The 13687-nt window shown below is 43.5% G+C and overlaps 1 protein-coding gene and 1 non-coding gene across 2 annotated transcripts; one reads left to right on the top strand and one right to left on the bottom strand.

Moving 5' to 3' along the window:
- Positions 1 to 829: 829 nt before the first annotated feature.
- LOC117133151 lies at positions 830 to 935 on the bottom strand. Its single transcript, XR_004456992.1, has one exon. It is a non-coding gene; the product is annotated as a small nucleolar RNA R71 (small nucleolar RNA).
- An 11099-nt stretch (positions 936 to 12034) lies between these two features.
- LOC117132707 lies at positions 12035 to 12991 on the top strand. Its single transcript, XM_033287523.1, has 2 exons — positions 12035 to 12239; positions 12360 to 12991. The coding sequence occupies exons 1-2, from the start codon at positions 12035 to 12037 to the stop codon at positions 12989 to 12991; spliced, it is 837 nt and encodes a 278-aa protein (XP_033143414.1).
- The last annotated feature ends 696 nt before the right edge of the window (positions 12992 to 13687 follow it).

Below are 13687 nucleotides of genomic sequence, written 5' to 3'. Positions count from 1 at the left end.
TTTAGTTCTATTAATTCTTTTTCTTTTCTTTACCCCCTTTCTAATAATATTTTTCTTGTCTTTTCAGGTGCATGCCCAGCGGTACTAGAAGCAGCAAGGAGAAAGACTTGCTGTTCTCAGACGATCCTGCTCATTTGGAACGCACCATCCGTAGAGGTCAACGTTCAACATCGCTCGACGCAACCACTTCGTCGTCGATCGATACGCACAACCAACCGTCGACCGACACCAGACCATCATCGCCGATCGATCCCAATCGTTCGACAACGATTGATACTACACTGCATACGTCGATCGATACTGTGTCGTCAAAAATAGTAAACATTATTATTCTAACTCAGGACGAGAACGGAAACCTGTATGACCAGGCCGGTCATCTGCGTAATGCAACAGGTCAGAAAATAGATGCTCAGGGAACTGTAATCCCTGATGCTGATGCTACAGGAGCTGCTCAACCTGTAGATGAGGACGCTCGATCGAAACCACTGGCCGACTATAATCGCCCAGATGAGTACTATTCCAACAGATCAGCTATTCGACTTCCGGAGATCCAGAAGCAGAATTTCGAGCTGCAGCCTCAATACTACACTCTCGTGTCGCAGATACCCTACTCTGGGTTACCGCACGAGCATCCTATGGACCATTTGGAACAGTTTAAGGATCTAATCGCTGCTATTCGGATGGAAGGAGTCCCCGAAGATTACCTGCTGTGCAAACAGTTCAGATACACGCTGAATGGAGAAGCAGCAACCCATAGGATCTTTAACATCCTGGAGCGACATCAAGAATTCTTTCTTACGAAACTTCTTCGATGAGGCGCGCACTGAAGAACTTCGGAACAAAATTTCCACATTCTCGTAGAAGGCTGGAGAGTCCTTCAAAGATGCATGGATTAGATTTAGGGTTTTCCAGCGAGGCTGTCCACACCACGGATTTAACGAAGTGCAGCTGCTAAGCACTTTCTTCCGAGGTCTCGCCTTATAGTATCAAATGGCCCTTGATACGGCGAGTGAAGGAAACTTCACTACTCGGAATCCGTTGGAAGCTGTGAGACTTATCGAAAACCTTGCTAACAGCAGCAGCACCAAAAACACTGACTCTGAACGGAAGAAGTCTCTAGCCTCTATCAGGAAGGAACATATGGACGAAGTAAGACCTAAGTTAGATGTGGTGCACGAACTTCTTAGGAAGCAAGTCTGTTCAGCTGAAGGAGAAGTAGCAGATACGGAAGGAGAAGAAAACGTGAATTACATCGGAGGTACCGGATTCCAGAAATTTGGAAACCAGGGCAGAAACAGAAACTTCTTTGGAAATGGCCAAAGAAGTAACCAAAATTCACAATTTCAAAAACCCTTCAACAACAGCAAGAGCTACTCGAACTCTTACTACCAAAATCCACCACCCCATTCTCAGGAAAGCAAGATCGAAGAGATGCTTGATCGAGTACTGTTGGGACAACAACAAATCACTGTGGATATCAACGGTAAGATAGACTCTGCCTACAACAATCTGAACACCAAAATCGAGACCTTAGGGACTCAGGTGAGAAAACTTGAAACCCAAGTAATTCAGACGGGCGAGACTATAAAGAGGCAAAAAGATTTCGCTAGAGAGGCAGAAGCCGACAAAGGAAAACACCACGTAAATGCCATCATAGATGATGATTTCTGGCAAGTGGTGAGAAATGAAAAGCTTGAGGAAGGAGATTTCGAAATCGAAAGCTCCATGAGTCTCGGCGGATCCCAATGGTGTCGACCGATGTCGATGAACTCGCATCGATCGACAGACCATGATGAAGATCGATGGACGGATTACTCCAGTCATCGATCGATGTCGTCTGCCAAATCGACTGAATGCAATGCGGTTCGAATTCTAACTCATGAAGAATTCACAGCTAAGCATCCTCACCCACCCTCCCCTTTCTATGATAAAATCGATCGGTCGGTTGAGCCAACCATCGATCGACAGAGTGAGTCCGACGTCGATCATCACAACACACGTCCCATCGATCGACAGGCACCTCTGACATACCGAGTGCGGTTACCCTCAATCGATAATGATTACATCAAAGCACTCACACCACCACCTAAACCATTAGCAAACCCACCCGAACCAAAACCCAACCCTTTAAATAATTCACCAGAATATGTTCAAGAAGAACAAGAATCTGAAGGGAGAAGGTTAAGGAAGAGAAAGGAGAAGATTCCTAAAAACCTTAAGAGAGAAGCTAACGATAAGGAGATGGATGGTTTCACTAAACGAGTCCTCCGGATCCCAATCGAAAAACCTTTTGATGAAGCTTACTTCACACACCGGTTGTGGATGTTCTTCAGAGAAACAAAGGTAACCGAGGAGGATATTAGGAGAATGTTTCATCAAGTCAGAGAGAAGATGAAACACAGGATCACATTGACGAAGAAGAGTGATCTTGGGAAGTTTGCAATACCATGCGTAGTCAAGGGTGTTGAATTTCCCCATTCAATGTGTGACACAGGAGCATCATTTAGTATCCTCCCTAGGATCATGGCAGACCAGCTTTGTTTGACCATCGAACCCTTAACGGAATCCTTTACCTTCGTGGATCTTTCAAAGAAATGATCAGGAGGTATCATAAGAGATCTGGAGGTACATATTGGTAATGCCCTTGTCCCTGTAGACTTTCATGTCCTAGACATCAAGCTTAACTGAAACTCTTCACTTCTGCTTGGAAGATCTTTCCTAGCTACAGTAGGAGCCGTATGTGACATGAAAAAGAACAAATTGTGTCTAACGCTCAAAGACCCAAACATCCACTACGACCCCATCCGACCTAAGAGAAAGGTCATTAATTCTATGGATTATGGGAAAGAACTCGGCTTCATTGGCGCATGCCATTGTGGAGCAGAGTATGAATCGGAGTACGAAACGGAGTACTCAGAATCGATCGACACCCCAACCTTTCCATCAATCGATTCCGATGTGTCAACGGTGACCGATGACTGCAACAACATGTCACTCGACGTAATGCACCCAGTTGACCATTTCGCTTCACCAAAACATTGTTACCAACATTTTGCCTTCCAACCTCCAAGCAAGAGAGGACATGATGATTATTCCATAGGCAGTTGGGCAGACAGTGGTTTCCATGAAAGTTTTGCAGTTGACACTGTAATTACTTCACCTAATGAGGAACATACCGAGGAATACGATGAGGATTACTGGAAAGAACATGCAATAGAAATGTCTTTGCAGGATGAAAGACATGAAACACATAAGTTCACCAACACGTTTCCAACATCGTTCGACGCTGTGCACTCCACATCAGTCGATACCCACCCTCGTCCAGCAAAACAACTGCTCACATCGATCGACACCCCGAAAGGAACATCGATCGATATTCGCGCCGCAGCGAAAATTCAGGAGCAGGAGAATATTCCCTCCCCAACTAGGTTTATAGATACCTATATAAATCGTTTTGCACTACCGAAACCACCTACACACATCAGAGCAAACACACAAGCAAAAAAGATGAACACTCTTCCTTCTACATCAACAGAAAAATCCATGAAGAGCAATCATCTCAAGTACAAAAGTTCTGCAGAAATTACACTGCCATCGATCGATGTAACTGTATCTACATCGATCGATACTACTCTAAACCCTAATCTTTCTATTTCTAAATTGAATGATTTTGAAAATATTGATTACGGTTTTCTAACACCTCATTAATTTGGTATTTTCAGGGACCCATATGACAACGCACGTGTAATGGATGGAAGGATTTTACAAGTGTCCAGAGAGGACATAGCAGACATCCTTCAAGTAGCCAATGGACCTGACAACCTATTCTCACAGCAACGTGGCACTCCATACGTCATTCAAACAGATCTTAACAACCACGCAGGAGTCACCACAACAGAGACCAACCCAGATCTATCACGTAAACCAAAAGGGAAAGCATCGATCGACGGTACAACAGAGACATCAATCGACAGGGTAACACCAATGTCGATCGATAGGGATGAACCGACGTCGATCGACAGACGGTATGAATGTGGGAACCGCACTTTCGACATGTACGGAGCCAGAAAGTTTACTTGGGAACAAAGGGACGAGTATGGAGTCTACAGAGATGAGCGTGGACACGCACGAGGCGTAGCTGGTGAGATGATACCTGTCACAAAGGACAACATAAGGAAAATACTGGAAAGATCATCTCTTTTTGAGGAGAGCCACATTTGTCTTCCAGAACATGCCACTTCCTTCACACTCACAAGACTGTCACCAAAACTCTACACCAAAGATGAAATCGATGAAATGGTGTTTGGTATTTGTGGAGCTCAGGAGAAACTGGGAGAGGAGCTCAAAACATTGGTAGAAGATACATATCAGCCTTTGGATAGAGGCTACAATGAGCTTTTCAGATGTATGGCATAAATGAGGACAAAAATTGAGAGTTTACGTCAGCAACTTGAGAAGGAAGCTACGACCTCAGCATCGATCGACGCACCAAGTGCAACATCGATCGACGTCAGTCTTCCTACAGCTCAGATCCCTGCAGAACCACAATGTTCAACACAACATTGGGATGAATGGGAAGTCTCATACATCGACACAAGGATAAACGTCGTTTATTGCCCTCTCAACAACAACGTGGTCTGGCTAAGCAATAAAATCGATCTACTACAGCAAGATCTTGTTGTGGTCAAAAACGGTCACGACGGAATTACCACCCGAAAATCCTCGGAGATCGTATTTCCGAAAGAGTTAGTAAAAGAAGGGATGTAATTTTCGTAAAAATAACCTATACGAGGTTTTTACGAAGAAGTATCCTTTGAGATTCAAACCAAACCCGAGCCAAGTTCGGTCGCAACGTAGCAACCAATCTCAGCCATGCTCGGTCGCTACATAGCGACCGAAGCAATCGTCCGCTCGGTCGCTACGTAGCGACCGAGCTCGGCCAAAGCTCGGTCGCTACGTAGCGACCAGCTCGAGCCAAGCTCGGTCGCTACGTAGCGACCGAGCGATCGTCCCGCTCGGTCGCTACGTAGCGACCGAGCTCGAGCCAAGCTCGGTCGCTACGTAGCGACCGAGCGATCGTCCCGCTTCGGTCGCTACGTAGCGACCGACCTCAGCCAAGCTCGGTCGCTACGTAGCGACCGAGCGATCGTCCCGCTCGGTCGCTACGTAGCGACCGAGCTCGAGCCAAGCTCGGTCGCTACGTAGCGACCGAGCGATCGTCCGCTCGGTCGCTACGTAGCGACCGAGCTCGAGCCAAGCTCGGTCGCTATGTAGCGACCGAGCGATCGCCCGCTCGGTCGCTACGTAGCGACCGGCGATCGTCCGCTCGTCGCTACGGGTGTACGCGACCTGGGCGGGCTCGAGCCAAAGATCGGTCGCGGTGTACGCGATTGAACCTTTCCGAACAGAGATACGACACCAGTCTTGCCTTCTCGTCAAACCTTCGAATGCTATCTCCCGAGACCGTGGCAAGCTCAGTCCATGTTTCCCGCTATTCTAATCCATCGATCAAAACTTCGATTAGAAACCGCGGAAAACTCGTAGTAAACGTGTCGAGTCGGAAGACGCCCAAAGGGACCTAAAACACGACTCGAGGCCCATCCTACGATTTTTCCTAATCAAAAGCCCGTGAACCACAACATGGTTCACGCTTGGCCCACGAGGAAGGATAAATGTCAAGTTTCCCGGCGAAAATACGGAAGTTTTGAAGATAATTGTGAAGATCGGGAAAAATGAATATCTACATTTTTTGCTATGACGGCTTAAGGGCAGAAGAGTAAAAACGTAAACCGACCTTGGAGCTAGTATATAAGGAGTCCTAGGCGAGGAGCAGAGGAGGAGAACTTTTCAGAGCAAACTTAGCACTTAGAGCGATTTAGGCAACTTTCCGTTTTTGTTATTTCGAGCTGCGACTCAATTAGGTTTAGCCGTCTTAGGGTTGCTAGAACTAGGAATCTCGCCGACAGCTCTCGAGCCCAGGCTTATACCTTGTTGTAACACTCATACGCAGATTCGGAATAAGATCTACTTTGCTCTCTTTTCGATTTCTTATTTTTATCGTTGTTATTCTCGTGTTCTGATTGCTTGACGTGTGGTAATTAACAGATATCCGGGTCCTCTGGGAAACTAGGGTTTTCTTAGTTTCCTTATTTAAACGGAAATCGACAGTGCGAATTTCGGTTCCCACAGATCTGGACACCATTCGCAAGAAGGACCAACAACCAGCCACATCGATCGACATGTGTACCTTCACATCGCTCGACGCCAAGTCTCAGCCATGAATGAGAGGCTGAGGACTTTACAAGGATATGCATGACCGCTTATATCACCAGTCATGATAGATTTAAACAAATTGTTCTGTCAATTACTTCATGCCCAAAAGGATATTGAGAACATTACTAATCAAAGTTTTTTGCAGGCAAATCAGCATCGATCGATAGGCTACGAGGGCCTTGGATCGATGGCAAGAACCTGTGGAGTTACTTCCTTACACAGCAGCAGAGGTTGACAAGATCACATCCAAGATCTACACTGCTCTAGACACCATGGAGAACGACTTGACAAACGCTGCGATGACATCTACTTTCCATTTGACAACAAAATCAGTGGACTAGAAAACCACGCAGAATGGCTACAGAAAGAAGTCAAAGCCATTCAGAGGCATCTCACAGCTCAACACCAGATATCAGCATCGATCGACAGGACGCTAGTGAAATCGATCGATGGCAACTCGCCGAGATCGACCAACGAACACATAATCGCATCGATCGACGCCGAGTCTACACCCATCGATCGACGCCGAGTCTACACCAATCGGCGAGCAGCTGATACACAAGACGGTAGAGTCAATGCAAAAGGAACTGACATAACTTTCAGCATACGCCTTTGACAACATAGGCTGGCACCAGGTCAGCATTGACAACATTCAAAAAAGGCTATAGAACATCTCCAAAGTACTTGAAAAGATGGATGACAAATGGACAAGAAATGATGAGGCTACAAGAAGTTTCATTGCATCTTGGTCCAGAATGCGCAGAGATGACGTGGATGCTTGCTTTCCAACAAGCAGCTGCTTCTCCACACAATAGCCAATCACTACTACAGTCAAGCTAAATGACTATAACCAAGCGCTGAGTGGGAGGCAACCCACTATTAGGTATTTTACTTTGGTTTTATTAGCTAGCATTTAATTTCTTTCGTTTTATTTCTTTCAGATTTAGGAGACCCAAGTAGAAGGACCTGAATATCGACCAACGACGAGACGTCGACATCGTTCGACATAGGCAACCACACGACGATCGATGTAACACTTACACATCGATCGATATCTAATCCGGTCATATGTATCTTCCCTACTTGTTACATTTTGTACATCATAAACTATTCATCATAACTCCGGCTGAGTTACACTGGGACAGTGTAATTTTAGTCTGGAGGGAGATTTACTGATATAATTTATTTTATTCTTATGTAAAAAGGAATTTCAAATAAATTATGCTTAGCTATTGAAAATATGGACTATAATCCTATATTGATTTAAACATGAATATCTAACCAATCTTTAGTACCATTTTAGATTTACTGATTGCAGATAGCACTAAAGATGCTAAAGCGGATCAACCTATCAACTACACACTTACCTTGAACCGTATGAAGCAATCAAAGCTGATTTCCAACACTAAACCTGACATAACTGCTTGTCTTGGGGCTTGGTATACATGGGATCGGATTCTTCAGACAGGTCTGGAAGGTAACGCCTGGTTTAGATTATTTATCACATTTTCTCTCTCTAAATTTTGACCCTAGATTAGTTAGTGAATATCTAAAAAAAAATAAAGAAAAAAAATAAAATAAAATAAAATAAAATAAAATAAGAAAAAAATATAAATAAGATCTATTGTTCAATTAGGATGAGTCTGAACATGACTTAATGGCTAAAACCATTAAGGCTTGATTCATAAAGACTCAAATAAAAGAGTTCGAAACGGGACTTGGAGGCGGCAATCTTCAAGGCTCGCTTTCGCAAAGAACTCTTGGATATAGGTCAAAAAGAAGTGAACAGAACTTGGTGGCAACCACCATTAAGTTTTGATTCATGGAAGCCTGTCCAATCTTGGTCACTGATCTGCAATGGAAGCAGACTTTGACTCAAGAGAGAATTTAGAGAGAGAGAAACTAGGAACTAACTTTTACCTGCAGCTCCAGATACCTGTCTGAAATCCTTGCATCATGTGATCGATACTCCCAAGGTAAAGCATTCAGTTTATATTTATGCTAAGAAATGAAATCAGTAGAGGGGATGTCAGACGTGAATTGATGAGTTGTGTTATGTTAGAAATGGTTCCTAAGCTAGGATATTGCATAGTGTGCTTTTGTGATTAGGAATTTTTAAATGTGGTTGCAAAATTGTTGAGGAAAGATTTCTATGTTTTAATATCATAAATCCATAAATATTTTCAAACCTCTTTCAGAGAGACTGCCTGTATGTTTTGCTTGAGGACAAGCAAAAGAGCAAGTCTGGGGGAGTTGATATACCTTGGATTTGACCTATTTTTATCCATGGTATATAAGTATTTTACTATATATATATATATATCTATGTTTTCAACTCTTCTAGGTACGTCTTCAGGTCCAGGTGCATTTCGGAGTAAAGCTATGACTTTGGAGCATTTTGGAGCTTAAAGGACATTTCACCCGAGCTGACCACTTAGAGGTCGACGAGAGGAAGAATAATCGATCGATGCGCATCAGTGCTGACGATCGATATCAGGAAATGCCTCGACAGATAAATATTTATATCGATCGATGTACACACGTACCGTCGATCGATGTCGAGACACCAGACACGACATTTTGGATTCAGCAGACTTAAAAACCAAGGCCAAGCCAAATTACCAAAATACCCTGACGAGTTTTTAACCTAGTAGAATATATACTGCCTAGTGTTTTTGACGGCAGAAGAACAGAGCTTTTTCTAGACCTAGTTTTGTTACAAGTTTCATTTGGGAGAGAAGATCACTTGTGATTGGAACTCCTTGTTTCTATTTCTTTTCATCTCTTTTATGAGTTTCTATTTATCTATTGATATGAATTGCTTTGCTATGTCTGAGTAGTTCAACTGTTAGATCCAGGGTTCAGATATGTTTGTGGGATTAGCCCAAACTATAGATCTTCCTTGTTGTGATATTCATGATAGATTTGTATTCATTGCTTGTTTTAGCCTAGCTAACTAGAACTTGATCATAGGATTGCATATTCAAGCATCCATGTTATCCCATCCTGACATCTATCTATCATATTAGGATTGCTAGAGAGGGCTAACCGCCAATTTAGAATCTTAGCAGGGCATTTCATACTCGCGCATAGGCCTGGCTAGAACCCATTGATCGATGTCCTCAACTGACAATCGATCGATGTTGGCAAAGGTGTATCGGTCGACGTCTTAATAGACTATCGATCGACACTTTCTTGTGTTTGCATACTAACCGGTGAGACACGAGATCTAGTCTGTTAACCAGTGGTACATGCGACAGCTGATCACTGAGTTAAGCGAATGAGCTCTAATATATCATGCATGCAACAGTTAGGCATCTATAGGTATTATAATCTCCAACACCTGAATAGTGGTCCTGCATCTAATATCATTTCCAACCAAGTTACATTTATATTTACTCGCTTGTTACTATTGCTATTCCACTTAAACATTTACAACCTTTAGAATTAATAAACACTAGATTTAATTGTTCCCTAGCTCCTTGTGGATTTGATCCCTAAGTACTACATCTGAACCTCTTTTGATGAGAGTAACACTCCTTAGGGTAATTTGAGTGGTATCAATGTGACAGCCCCCGGCGAGTCCGATAGAGGACCGGGGCACGGCGATTCCGATTGAGGACCGTTACCGGGCGATTCCCAAGCGTCTACGCCTGTGTGGTGTAATAGTGAAGGGATTGTCGGTGTCCCTTATGTGGAGGAAGAATGATTCTGTTGGGCCCTAGGAGTATATATATATATATATATATATGTTTTATTGATGCCACACTCATAAAGAGTGTTTTGATTTAATATGGTTTAATGGTTTATTGCTTAAATCGGTCTTGCTTTATGATCTTGAATGTTGCTTGTTGAACTACCCATCTTGCTCGTGTTTGGAGTTAGATTTAGAATGACGGGTAGTTGTATATGCTAGATAGTGAACCATGGCTCACTGAGTGAAACTCCTCACATCCTTTTGCAGGTGACCTGTAGAAAGGACCATAGCGCTCGCGGAACTGTAGGAGCTTGTGTAGATTGGACATCTTTTGCTAAAAACTCGTTTTCAGGATATATAAATGTATGTTTTACTTTCAACTGCATCCATGGACCATATGTATAATATTTTGGGCTTGTGAACTTCATGTTTTATATATATGGAATAAAGTATGTTTTATATTCATGACGTGCTGAATTTGATATTAGGTTAGTCCAACCTAACACAGCTCTATGATTTGGTATGGGTTGCAAAGCCTTAGGCCGAAGATTAGAGGAAATGAGTTTTGAATGGATATTCTGGGTTACAGAATTATGTTTGTGACTTGGAAAGTCTATTTTCAACCCGTCGTAACACTTTCGGACTTGACAGAGGAAGGTTGTTCGGGCATGTTCTTGTTTGATTGTTGCCCGGCTGAGTGACCGATGTCGAAAACAGTTCGGGGGTGTTACAGAGGTGGTATCAAAGCATGGTTTAGATCATGCGGTCAATCACGCATTTTTCGTGTTTTATCGAGTCAAATGTGTCGCAAAAGATATATCAGGAAACCAGCAGAGTTCCGCTCTAATTAGTATTCTAAATAGGAACTCCTTGTTGTGGATTGCAGATGGCAAGGAGGGGAAGGAGTGATGGGGGACAGGATTGAATGATGGGTATAGACAGAGTCCCAAGAAGAAGGGTGCTGGGATATGAATCCGAGGGGAGAGTGCAAACACTGGCGCACACTAACCAAGGATTCAGTGAAGAAAACGTAGGAAGAAACGACAATATGTTTGGACATGATCAAGAGATACCACCAGAAGAATACTTTCCACCAAACCGTACTGTAAGGATAAGACCAGAAACAGATGATAGCGAGTCGAGTGTTCAAGGACCAAGACCAATAAGGCGGAACAACCCGATTGAACCAGAAGTTCATGATCAACCACAACAAGGAGTAGGAATGGAGCACACTCTGAAGATGCTTCATGACAAGATAGCGAGGTCATTACAACAACCTTAGGTGCAACCTCAGCCACTCGTGCCACCACAACCTTCAGTTAGTACACCGAAGTTACCATTGATAACTGCCATGAAAGACACCATATTTTGAAGGAGGGATAGATCCATTTGAAGCCGACCAGTGGCTTCGAACTGTGGAGAAAAGCTTTGAGACCCTGACAAGTTCCGAAGAGTCTAAGAAGAAGATGGCAGTATATTACTTAGACAAAGACGCAGCAGAATGGTGGGAGAGTAGGGATCGCCAAGTGGGACATCTGGTCACCACTTGGGCGGCATTCAAACAAGAAATTGAACGCAAGTACTTCACTCTTGAGTCCAAGCGAAGGCTTCAACGTCAGTTTGCTAACCTAGTACAAGGAGACAAGACAGTTAGAGAATATGATCTGAGTTCATGCGACTGCGACGACACGTACTGCAAGGACAAGATGATGAGGAGACCATGATATCTAACTTTATGTTTGGTCTAAAACCAGAGTTAGAAAATAGACTGGCAGTCGGGAACTACGAGAGTCTCACTTAGCTAGTGGAAAAGGCTGTGAATGTCGAGATCGGATTAAAAGCTGAGAAGGCGGCAAGTAAAAAGTCCAAGCAGCATCAAGAAGGAAAGTATGGTGGAAATCAAAGATCATTCAAGGGTAAAGATAAGGAAAAGAAATCGGGAGGGCTAAGTCGACGATCTTTGTTCATAGGAAAATGCTTTAACTGTGGCAAGACATGCCATAAGTCAAGTGAATGCTTCGGGAAGAAACCTGGATCCTTTCAGTCAAACTCCTACAATCCTACATGTTTCACGTGTGGAAAGAAAGGCACATCTCTACCCAGTGCAGCGTCAATCGTCCTATCCCAGCTACGCCAATCACTGTCCATCCTCCTCCATCTGCACCTGCAATCGCACCAGCGCCAAAAAGGCAAGCTATAGGAGGTAGAGTTTACGCTTTAGAACTAGAGGATACTAAACTTTTTGGCCCATCTAAAGGTCCCATCACAGGTATTTGGGTTCTTTAACCTTACTAGTTTTATCTTGTGTCGTTTTATTGCTTGTGATAGATTGGTTACCTTCTATTGGATAATTTATATGTGGTTGATATATATATTGATGTTGTGGCAGGAACTTTACATGTTGCGGGACGTCCCACACATGTATTGTTCGACTCGGGGGCAACACATAGCTTTGTGGCCCCTGAGGTAGCTGCCGAGTTTGTGGGTTCATTTGTGATTGACAGGATGGATGTGGCTGTGATGACTCCTGGAGACCAAACCCTCCAATCAAAAGAAGGCCTCAGAAGAGTTCCGTTAGTCATTTGCGAGAAGATGTTCTTGGCAGATTTGTTGGTGGTGCCCTTAAAAGGATATGAAGTTATCTTGGGCATGGATTGGTTATCAGGCTACCAGGCACAATTAGATTGTGAAAAAGGTCGTATTTTGTTCAAGGAGCACGGGCAACAACAAATAGTGTTTTACGGGATAAGTCCAAGCAAGTCTGTGTCTTTGATAGCTGCCTTGAGAGTGGAAGATTTGTTTCAGGATGGAGAAGCGTATCTGGTAACAATATCTGCTAGTGAAGGGCCCACTAGCAATGGAGTTGAAATTACGGATATTGCGGTAGTACAAGAGTTCGAGGATGTGTTTGCAGCGTTGAAAGAGTTACCTCCACCTCGGAATAACCCTTTCACAATTAACTTGGAACCTGAAGCGAAGCTGATAGCAAAGGCTCCCTACCGCATGGCACCTTCGGAGTGAGCAGAGTTGAAGAAACAGCTTGAAGATTTAATGGAGAAAGGTTTCATAAGACCTAGCTCTTCCCCATGGGGAGCTCCGGTCTTATTTGTCAAGAAGAAGGATGGTAGCATGCGGCTTTGCATTGATTATCGAGGAATCAACAATATCACCATCAAAAATAAGTATCCCCTTCCAAGGATAGATAAGTTGTTGGATCAGCTAAGGGGAGCAAGTTGGTTTTCAAAGATCGACTTGGCGTCGGGCTATCATCAGATTCCAATTTCAGAAGGTGATGTCATGAAGACTGCATTTAGAACTCGTTATGGACAATACGAGTTCGTAGTAATGCATTTTGGCCTTACTAATGCACTGGCGGCCTTCATGAGATTGATGAATGAAGTCCTTCACGATTATCTCGACAAGTTTGTGATTATCTTCGTCGATGACATTTTAATATATTCCAAGACAGAGGTAGAGCACAAAGCACAATTGAAGCTAGTGTTGGAACGATTAAGAAACAAGAAGATGTATGCCAAGTTCACCAAGTGTTCTTTCTGGAAAAGAGAGATCGGGTTCTTGGGGCACCGAGTGTCTGGAGAAGGAGTTTCCGTAGATTCGGAAAAGGTGAAAGCCATCGAGGAATGGCAAAAGCCATCAACGGTAACCGAGGTAAGAAGTTTCCTTGGGTTAGCTGGGTATTATCAAAAGTTCGTCAAG

Source organism: Brassica rapa, chromosome A03 (assembly GCF_000309985.2).
Source record: "Brassica rapa cultivar Chiifu-401-42 chromosome A03, CAAS_Brap_v3.01, whole genome shotgun sequence".
NCBI classification, from domain to species: Eukaryota; Viridiplantae; Streptophyta; class Magnoliopsida; order Brassicales; family Brassicaceae; genus Brassica; species Brassica rapa.
Note: the sequence above shows the minus strand (reverse complement) of the source record. Positions and strands in the feature narration are given on the sequence as shown.

Excerpts from the sequence above, each read along its gene's own strand:
- LOC117132707 (XM_033287523.1), top strand. The coding sequence starts at position 12,035 with ATGTTTCACGTGTGGAAAGAAAGGCACATCTCTACCCAGTGCAGCGTC. Across the intron at positions 12,240-12,359 it reads ATCTAAAGGTCCCATCACAG|GAACTTTACATGTTGCGGGA; the intron begins GTATTTGGGTTC and ends ATGTTGTGGCAG.